The 9,925-nt window shown below is 49.4% G+C and overlaps 1 protein-coding gene across 1 annotated transcript in view; it reads right to left on the bottom strand.

The window, feature by feature from the left end:
- Positions 1–1,343: 1,343 nt before the first annotated feature.
- The window catches only part of COL17A1 (collagen type XVII alpha 1 chain), a 50,091-nt gene continuing 41,509 nt past the window's right edge, over positions 1,344–9,925 (bottom strand). The window contains exons 42-55 of the mRNA XM_080640793.1: positions 9,787–9,852; positions 9,446–9,478; positions 8,804–8,929; positions 8,115–8,252; positions 7,548–7,619; positions 6,954–7,094; positions 6,184–6,273; positions 5,971–6,081; positions 5,327–5,473; positions 4,789–5,097; positions 4,162–4,299; positions 3,874–3,936; positions 3,648–3,728; positions 1,344–3,313 (exon numbers count right to left, since the gene is read on the bottom strand). Coding sequence (XP_080496919.1) covers positions 3,261–3,313; positions 3,648–3,728; positions 3,874–3,936; positions 4,162–4,299; positions 4,789–5,097; positions 5,327–5,473; positions 5,971–6,081; positions 6,184–6,273; positions 6,954–7,094; positions 7,548–7,619; positions 8,115–8,252; positions 8,804–8,929; positions 9,446–9,478; positions 9,787–9,852 — 1,568 coding nt within the window. The 3' untranslated portion in view covers positions 1,344–3,260. The remainder of the gene's footprint in view (positions 3,314–3,647; positions 3,729–3,873; positions 3,937–4,161; positions 4,300–4,788; positions 5,098–5,326; positions 5,474–5,970; positions 6,082–6,183; positions 6,274–6,953; positions 7,095–7,547; positions 7,620–8,114; positions 8,253–8,803; positions 8,930–9,445; positions 9,479–9,786; positions 9,853–9,925) is intronic.

Below are 9,925 nucleotides of genomic sequence, written 5' to 3'. Positions count from 1 at the left end.
GGGAAATGGGATATTTTAAATGCTTAAGTTTAAGGCACAACAGTTAATGCCTCTGTTGTTACCTTTCTGTGGCTGACATGGTTTTGATATAGCTTTACACTTTCTGCTACTAAGCTTCGGGTAGAATGTTATACCAGTTTTAAATGTTGGCTGCAGCTTTTTGTGATCCTTCTTTGATTTGCAGTGTAATAACTTCACAAACTAAATTTTCAGAATTTTGTTTCAGATTATGCCTCTTGTCTACTTGGGAGCAATTTGTCTTTTCAATCATGGGATTGACAAAAGAAAAATAAAGTTGTTTCTTAATCTATGTTGAGAAAGCAGTCTTTTATTGAGAACCGTTGAAACAGGATTGCCATACGTGAGAACAGTATGCAGCTTTTTTTGGGCCTACATTTTTATTTTTATTTTATTATTTTTTATTATTATTTTTTCTTGTTAGAAGTATTACAAATAGTAGTACATATGTCTCCTTTTTTTTTCCCCCATTGACCTCCCCCCCGGCCTCCCCTACCCCCCAGTACACGCCTTTACCTGCCACCGCCGCCCATTGGTTATGCTTACATTGCAGTCCTCTAGGTCTTCTGGCCTTTCAGACTTATTAGAGGTGCTTAAAATATTTCCATCAACATATGTATATGTACATATTTTTTCTTTCCCTTTTTCCCCTTGGGATGGATTCTTTTTCTCACCAAACATTTCACAAGCCATATGACCTCACTTTTGCTAAAAATAACCTCGTTTTGTCATTGATATGTTCATGCAAGATTCAGTAGACACTAGGCAGTATCATTTGGTAAGTGTTCAGCTTGGCTGGAGGAAGGCAAAGCATGTCATTTTCTAATCCAGGAGTATCGTACATTTATTGAGCTCATTCTTAACTTTTGTGTGTGTGTGTGTTTTTTAAATAGAAACCAAAGAGGCTCAGAGTCATTGACATCAAGCTGAGGACATATCTGCTTGTTTTTTTCTGGGTCCTGTCCAGAGAAGGTAAGCAGGTTTGGACTTTCACCTAATTCACATGGTCTTAGGACTCTGTGGATAGAGCGTCAGCCTGTGGACTGAAGGGTCCCAGATTCGATTCCGGCCAAGGGCACGTGCCCGGGTTGCGGGCTCGATTCCCAGTAGGAGGTGTGCAGGCAGCAGCCAATCAATGATTCTCTCCTATCCTTGATGTTTCTATCTCTCCCTCTCCCTTCCTATCTGAAATCAATATAGAAATATATTTTTAAAAAAATCACTAAATGGACTCAGACTTTAGGTAAGACTTTTTAGGTAAAACTAAAATATTAAAAAGGTACAATGTAGTCATTTATTATACACAATAAGTTTTCATTAGAAAGTAAAAAGTTTGAAATTCTGAAGGCCTTATGAACTCATTTTTTTTAAGAATTCCTTTATTGATTCACAGCAGGTAACTATCAGGATATGAAAAAGGAGGCAAACAAGAACATATAGAATGTTTGGTGCTTGACTAGTGGATGCTACTAGCAGTTGTTTGATATAGTGGAATTAAGTGTTGTGTTTTCCCCCAGGATAATATGTCAGATACTCAGTAAAGGCCACGTAAAAAATAAATGGTTCAGTCTTTTAGAAGAATAGAGGTGTAGAAGTAGATTTCATTTAACCCCACTTTAAATTATCCAGTAATTGAGCATCACAGTTTACAACAAATTCAAAAGTGGGCCAGCGGTCCTAACCGGTTTGGCTCAGTGGATAGAGCGGATAGAGCGTTGGCCTGCGGACTGAAAGGTCCCAGGTTTGATTCTGGTCAGGGGCATGTACCTTGATTGCGGGCACATCCCTAGTAGGAGGTGTGCAGGAGGCAGCTGATCGATGTTTCTCTCTCATCGATGTTTCTAACTCTCTATCCCTCTTTCTTTCTCTCTGTAAAAAATCAATAAAATATATTAAAAAAAAAAAAAAAAAAGTGGGCCAGAAGTAGCCTTGTCTGAATTTGCATTTCTGTGGGGCATTTGATGTTTGTGTGTTTTTCCTTAATAGGCGTTTTGATATTCCATACTACTTGTTCTGCCATTACAATTCATTTGCCCCAGGATAAATCACTACATTAGCTGAAAATAATCTTGTTGCTCATCTGTTGCATATGTTTTTATTTCAAGTAATTTATGCTTAGGGAAACTCTTCAAATGCTAGTTTCTAATTGCCCAAATTGAGTTACTAATTCCAGATGAAGGTCTGCCTTTAATGATCTCAATGATTAAACAAAATACCAGAAACTATGTCCCAGAATATTGCGTTTGTAATAGCGTTAGTCAAACCCAAAATCTTTTTTTTCCTTAACTTTGGTTAGATGGATCACATTACACGTGTTAAAAAAGGAAAAAATCCTTTAATCAGAAATTTTACTTTTGAAATTACTTTTCATCTAATAGACCACATTAACATTTTAGACATTGAAAAGTGCTTATAACCAACTGCACCCAGTATTCAATGCCATTTGCTAAGTGCAGAACAGGTGACATCCTGCCCCAGCAGTAGATATTCTATTTTCCCTCTCTCTTTCTCTTCTTGCCCCTTGCCCTTCTTTTTCTATTTGCTGCAGCCCAGTTCAGTACAATGAATCTATCTATAAACTCTAGCACAGACCTATGGATATAGCTACCACCAAACTTTCTAAGCAAGTGGGACTATATGTATTGAGAAATAACTGTTAGAAACCCTGTAGCCACCTTCAGGAGAAGTGAATTTCTTAACTTTTTCAGTTGCAAGAGTGGCTCCTTAGCCAACTGTTTTCTGTGACTAGAGAATGCGGAGTGAACAGGGGAGGAAGGAGCTGACAGCATAGCTTTATAGCATTAATCAGAATGCACCCCCATTAAGTGTAACCCACAGGAAGGCGCCCCCAACCATCCCCATCTTCCATTTTCTGGGCTCATTTACAGGCAAAGCTCAAGGACTCCTGAGCCAACTCGTATGGAACTGGCTTTCCTAGGTTAGGCTTGAACTAGCATTAAAGAGGCCAAGGAGCTCACATCTAGATAGCAGAGAAGTGTGTCTGCTGCCACAACACTGCAGCTACTCAAGTCTACCCAACGAAGCTGTTGCAGATGGTGTGTCTTTGAATTATTTATATATGTGTATATTGTTTCAGACTAAAATAAGTGTGTAGTTGACTGTTTGGCTGTGCTGTATCAGTAGGCATTGAGACTCCAGCTTTCATCCTTTGGAGAGATTTTAACTTAAGCACCTTAAGCCATTGCAAGAACTGGTCTGGGGGCTGTTCCACCAAGGGTAGCTCATGGCTTGGTGGCGATGCTTCTCCTTCTCCGCCCAACATAGACCTGGTCACCTGAAAGTTAGAAGATGAGTAGGAAGTTAAAAAATATCTTGTGGCCTGTGGGGACTTTAACGTGGGCAATTATGCCAACTGTGACTACTTGCAAAACTGGCTTCAAAGATAAACTCTTTTGTAAGACTATCAATTTATTTAGATTGTTTACCCTCTTTCATTACCAGATTGGTTCTCCTTTTCCTCCCTGCATTGGCACTCTCTTTCCTTTCTCCCCTGCTGGCTGATTGTTGTGCAGATTACACTGTTGGCAGGGTCTGCCTTTAGTAATTCACATTTGCCTTAATTTTCCAGGCTTGCTGTGGAACAAATCTCTGTGGCAGTGGAGGCTTACCTTTGTCTCCTTTTTCTCCCTTGGGCCCTTGAGGGCCAGGTGGCCCAGGCCGGCCAGGTGGCCCAGCAGGGCCCCTCTCACCTAGAAGGAGAGATGGATGCTAAGTAAAGCTGTTGTGTGGGGCCTGGAGGAGCAGCAGAGCCCAGCATAGCGTTGGCAAGGGAGCTGCTTTTCAACATGAGGTTGTAACACAGGATCCTGGCGGCCATTTCCTGCCACTACTTACCTCTGGGTCCTGAGATGCCCACCTCTCCCTTTTGCCCAGGGGGTCCTGGAATGGCTCCATGAGCTGCAAGGAAAAAAATGGGCCTTAGACTAGCAGTCACCATGAAGCTGGGGAGATAAAGGGATTTGTTCACACATGGATAGTGGCAGAGTTTGAGCTTGTAAGAGGAAAACAAAGTTTAGAATTTGTCAGATTTTTAGCATCTCAGTGTTAATAATGGGGTTTTCCAGGAGACTGTTTTTTGTGGAGCAAGGTACGGGTTGGGAAAACAAGCGGGGAGGCCCTTACTTCGGAAGAAGTCCATGAGGTCCTCAGTCACATTGCTGTAGGCAGAGAAGACCTTGCTGATGCCTGGAGGGCCCTGGGGCCCAGGCCGGCCTGGTGGGCCTTGAACGGTGTGGGCCAGCCCTTGCAGCAGGCCTTGACCTGTAAAGCATGGAAGTGTGGGCACACTCTTCACAGTGGGAGTACAGCACCCCTGACTGTCTAGCTCCCAACGCAATTAGAGGAGGTTAAGTGACAGGAGGGAAAAGCACTGTGGCCTTCCCTGTGCTGTGGCCTTTCATCAGAAGCCTTTTAGCCAACCACCTCCCCTCAGCCCCAGCAGAAACCGTCATAGTCGTAAAGACTTCTGCCACCCACACAAGTTAGTGGGAGAGCAAAGCACAGAGACCCCAATATTCTCCCTTCCCTGTAGCAGAGGTTCTGGTCTTGTCTGGGGCCCCTTGAACTAAGATGACTGAGAATTAGGTTGGGGCTTCCTGTCTTCAGTCCCCGTCCTTCTGACTCCAGAATTGCTGGCCTCACAACCTGGGTGCTCCAAAATGAGAGGGTGAGTTTCTGGAGCCTAGATGGGGAAAGGCTCACATGCTCCCACGCCCTCCACAGCACTGAGGCCTAAGTGCCCCAACTTACGCTGCAAACTCTCGGACACCCGGACAGCCAGCTCGTTGTAATCCAGACCTCCAGCAAAGCCAGCCCCGAACAGTCCGCTGTCACTGCCATACATGCCCCCTTCCGAGCCAAAGGCTCCCCCTTCACCCAGGGAGCCTCCGCTGGTTCCTCCTACACCCATGGAAGAGCTGTAGGAGGTGCTCCTGCTGACCGACGAGCTGCTGCCCTGACTGTAGGAGCCATCCATGGACCCCAGGCGGCCATCTCCAGGTGGTCCCCGGGGCCCAGGAGGACCTGGGGGACCCACAATGAAGCTGCGCACATCAGGACCTGTGGGGAGGAAGCTGCGTGAGTGGGAGCTCAGGTCTGGGTGGAGAGAAAGAGGGGAGTTAAGGGGGTCTCCCAGAGTCTCAACATTCCTGAGCAGGATATGAACTTCAAGGCACTGGGCATTCTCTGACTAGTGCCTGACATGTGTTTGGCCTTCACCTTCTCCCCTGACAGGGAGAAGTGAGGTCTGGGAAGGGGCATAGAGGAAAGCAGAATTAGGGGCACTTACTTGTCAGGTAGCTAATCAGTTCACTCCGGAAGCTGTCGCTGTTATCAGCTGCGTAGGTTGCCAGTGCTCCCGAGACACCCGGAGGCCCTCGAGGGCCCGGGGGACCCGGAGGGCCTGGCGGGCCTGGGATGGAGGACAAGCCAGCAGCTGAGCAGGAGGCAAGAGAAAGAAAGGTCAGAGGTCGCCCTGTGAGAATGCTGAATTCCCAGCTCAGGGGCCCCTCTTGGGAAGGAGAGGATGAGGAGGGAACAACTGACACCCAGGACACCACCAGGGAATGACTGCCTATGACTGGCCCTCCCTCTCCCAATCCTGAGTTGCATTCAACCCAGATCCTATCCCCTCCCCTTAGCCCTCCTGCCCCTGAGGGTTGAACTCTGCCTGGTTCCTGATCATGGATGACACACTGGCTCGTGAGCTGCCTGAGGGCAGTGCTGCGCCTGGGAGCACTGTCCCTCCCACCTTGCCCACTGATGGGACGGACTGAGCACCTCAAAGCTCGTATGTCCCTCTGCAGGCCCCCAGGGCCCAGCCCTGTACATGCTGCAGGAGGACTTGGTAACTAAGTGGATTTAACTCCACAGCTGCCCTTATAAAAACCATGCAGCCCTCTGCCCTCCTCACCCCTGCTCCCCATGCCTTACTGTGCAAGTAAGATGAGAGGTCCTCCACGCTGATGCTGGACCACGCGTTGCCTGGGATCCCTGGTGGCCCAGGGGGACCTGGTGGCCCAACGATGCCTCTGAATTCAGATCCTGAGATGCCAAGGAGAAGCAACGAGTTGGTCATGGCCGGGGCTAGGGAGCTCTGCCTTCCATCCCAAACCACTTGGACAGATGTCCCCTGTTCAGCCTTACCTTGCAACAAGGAGCGGAGTTCCTCATAGGATGTTCCAGGCAAGCCAGGGGGTCCTGGGGGGCCAGGAAGTCCAATGCTAATTCCAGAACCTGAGGAACAAAATCCCAAGTTGTGATGGATTCAGATCAGATAGGGAAAGCAGATAGAAACACCTGTGAGAGGAAGCCAGACAAGCAATGTAACCAGAAGTGGGGGCAAGACGGAAGAAGCAGTAGGAAGGGACAGGCAGAGGAACGCAGAGATACAATCCGGGGTAATGACACCAAGGAGGAGGGGCCCCAGTCCTGGGAAGAGCATAGGTCATAAAGGGCTCATATCCATCTTGCCAGTGTGTGTGTTTATAGAGAGAGATGTGTATGGAAGTGTATGTGTATGTATGCAGAAGTGTGTGTGCAGAGAAGTGTGCATGTGATTGTATGTATAGATGTGTGTGTATGAAAGTGTACATGTGAGGTGTGTTTGTATAGAGAAGTATGAGTGTGTATTGAGAAGTGTGTGTAAGTGTGTTGTGTGTGTATATAGAGAACTGTGTGTGTCTACAGAGAAGTGTGGGAGTCGTGTGCAAATTCCATGAAGGACAGTGCCCAAGACACTCATTTTGGCTTCCCTCACCAGGCTCTTTGATCTGTTCTGCAGCCTCGGTTTTGAATAGCACTGAATGCCACTCCCTCTGGGTCTGTACAGCCGGGTAGGAGAGGGTCATGGGCCATTTCAAGGAAGATCAGCCTGAACTCCTGACCACTCTGGCCTGCAAAGGACAGATACTCACGCGACATGTAGCTGAGAATGCGGCTGCTCAACTCTGCGTAGTCCAAAGACTGGAGGGACCAATCTCCACTGGCTCCTGGTGGCCCTGGGGGGCCCCGAGGGCCCATCAGGTACTGACGTAGATACTGACGCACGTCATCCCCTGAAAGGAAAGGGTGTGGTAGCATCATCTCGGCCAGTGGTCGGCAAACTCATTAGTCAACAGAGCGGCAAACCACGGCTCGCGAGCCGCATGTGGCTCATGAGCGCAGTTTGCCGACCACTGACCTGGGCCATGGGACAGTGTGGTCTCCCCGCGCAGACTGGCTGCTAAGTGATGTGTGAGCCCTGGTTCTCAGGCCCACAGGGGTAGGGGGTGGGGGTGGAGTGGGAATCCGTAAGCTCCCAGGTATCTGAGGAGGGGCAGCTGCCTGTTGCCTGGCACTAGAAGCCAGGAGATTTGCTGCCTCCTTTCTGTGGTTGGGAGCAGTGAGGGAGTGGCTCCTTGTCCTGAAGGACCACCTCCCCTCTGCAGCCCTCACAAGGCTCAAGAGGGACAAGATAGGTCAGGAGAAGGCAAAGGGGCTCCCACATCCAGCCCCTGCAAGAGACTTACGCTGCAGTGCAGCCAGGATGTCTTCAGAAGTGATGGAGGCAGCCGACAAGGAGCTGATGCTGTACCCGGAAGCTGTCGGGAAGGGAAGCTGGGGTTACCTGCGTATCTGTACTAAAGCAATACCCCCATTACTCCAGAATCACAGACTGGTCAACGGGCTGTTTCCACTTGGGGGAGATGAACAAAGGGGGGGGCATTAGGAGGTTGTTTTTAAAGCATGAAAAGGTGGTGGAAGGTTGTTACTTTGATTTTGTTGGGTAAATGCAGTTTGCTATCCAGGTTCTTTAGCCTAAGGCCTACGAGATCCCACCAGCCTGTAGGATCCCATTTCACATATTTAGAACACAGCCCTCAGCTGCAAGAAGGCTCACTGCACACGGCTATGCAGCATTTCTTCATCTGAGCAAAGCCTTTAGAAGCCAGCTCCAGGGGGTCTGATTACCCTGGGGTCAGATTTGAATGTCATGTTCAGAAGAAAGGCAAAGCCAACACAAGTTAAGAGACAAGGTTCTGGGAACAACAGTGAGCCCTGGGGGAAGGGTCATTTCAGGGGTGGGGGAGGCTTACTCCGTAAGTAGCTCACGACGAGGCTTGCCAGCTCTGAGTAGTCGAAAGTCTCACCATTGATGGTGGTGACAGGCCCAGGGGGACCAGGTGGGCCTGGGGGACCCTGAACTCCAGATAGGTAAGACCTAACACTGTCACCTGCCAACAAACAAAGCAAAGTCAAGCCTGCCTCCAGGTGGGCATGTGCTTCCCATGGAGGTGACCTGAAGCACCGGATGAAATGCCTACCACACCCCACACTCGGGCCCAAGGCAGAGCAAGCAGGGAGCCTCGATGTCCCCTTACAGATAAAGAAACTGAGGCAGTGGCCTCGGCGGGTCAGGGGGTGCTCGGGGGCTGTGGACCAACAAGACTATTCAGCCACCCATTTAGCAAAGCTCTGTTGCCCACATTTGTGGAAATCACATCCATGGGGAGTACAGGGATGGGGTCAGGAATAAACACATGTGAAAGTGAGTGTGTAGCTGTGTATGCATGTGGACAAGCGTGTGGGTGTGCGAGTGAGATCATGTGTGTGGGCAGCTAGCAGGCAGGAGCTCATGGACCTGCTGTCTCGCACGCAGGTGTGGAAGACCTGGGCCTGGCCATACAAACTGCTGACCTCCATCACAGATGTGCATGCAGTTGCGCACACCCACGCACACAGGCAGACGTGCACACACACACTGCTCGACTGGCCCGGCACTCACTCTGCATGTACTCAGAAATGTACTGCTGAATCTCCAGGCCAGAGCTTCTGAGGGAGCCTGGAGGCCCAGGCGGTCCAGGGGGGCCTGGAGGGCCCTGCATGAACATGGTGCCAGATGATGATCCCCCTGGAAGAAAGAAAGCCTGAGCTGATTTCTCCACCTTAGGGGTAGACAAAGGGGCCAGGCACTGCTCTCACCAGCTGGAGGGAGGGTCTTTCCCAGGAGAAGAAAGGACAGTGGCAAAGAGAAGGCTCCCCAAAAGGAGAGGATAGGAGTGCCTGCAGCAGCCACTGTCTGCAAGGGGCACAGAGATGGGAGCTCTCCAGGCCAAACCCTCACTCCTTTCTGGGCAGCCTGCTCACCACCCCACAATACCCCTCATCTCTGAACACCCCCAGTTCCCAGGGCCTGTTAAATCTCCATCTCTTGTCATTGGCATTGTTAGTCACCTTTACACACAGGGGTTCTTCCCTCCTGCCCCACTAACATGTAACCTTAAGGCAGCTCAGAGATCCTAGCATGTGGAGAAAGTGCCTAATCAACACTGAGTCATGGCTGAATGAATGAATGAATCCATGTCCTCATTGGCAATGATCAGCCTTGAAGAAGGAGAAAGGAACTTCGGTCACCTTTGGTTCTTACCTTGAGAGGAACCACCAGGAATTCCAGGATCACCTGGAATCCAAAATGAGAAGCCCTTTTTACATCACCTCCTCCAGGAAGCCTTCCTCGATTAAGCCCAACCACACCTATCAGCATGTGGCTCAACAGTTGTCTCATGTCTCTGTTGCCTCAATGATACCACAAGCTCCCTTTGGGCAGAGACTGTGTGTGTCCTCACATCCTCATCCCTTCCTCCCTTCAGCCTCTCTTTCCTTCCCCTCCAGGCGTTAGCACCAATAAACATATGCTGGTCACTCTGGGCTCTGGGAGCCAGCCTTACTCCTACTCCTCACTGCCTCCTTGGCTGCTCCCTTACTGACCTTTGTCACCTTTGGGTCCCGGGGGGCCTGGTGGTCCCTGCAGGTTGAATCCCAGAGAACTGGAACCTGGAAGCCAACACCATACACAGTGCAGTCAGCCAGGGCTGGGAGTGGCTTTAGCCAGAGCCTGCATTGGGGG

This window comes from Plecotus auritus (genome assembly GCF_963455305.1).
Source record: "Plecotus auritus genome assembly, chromosome: 9".
Classification (NCBI taxonomy): domain Eukaryota; kingdom Metazoa; phylum Chordata; class Mammalia; order Chiroptera; family Vespertilionidae; genus Plecotus; species Plecotus auritus.
The sequence above is the reverse complement of the archived record's forward strand: the minus strand, read 5'-3'. Positions and strand labels throughout refer to the sequence as shown.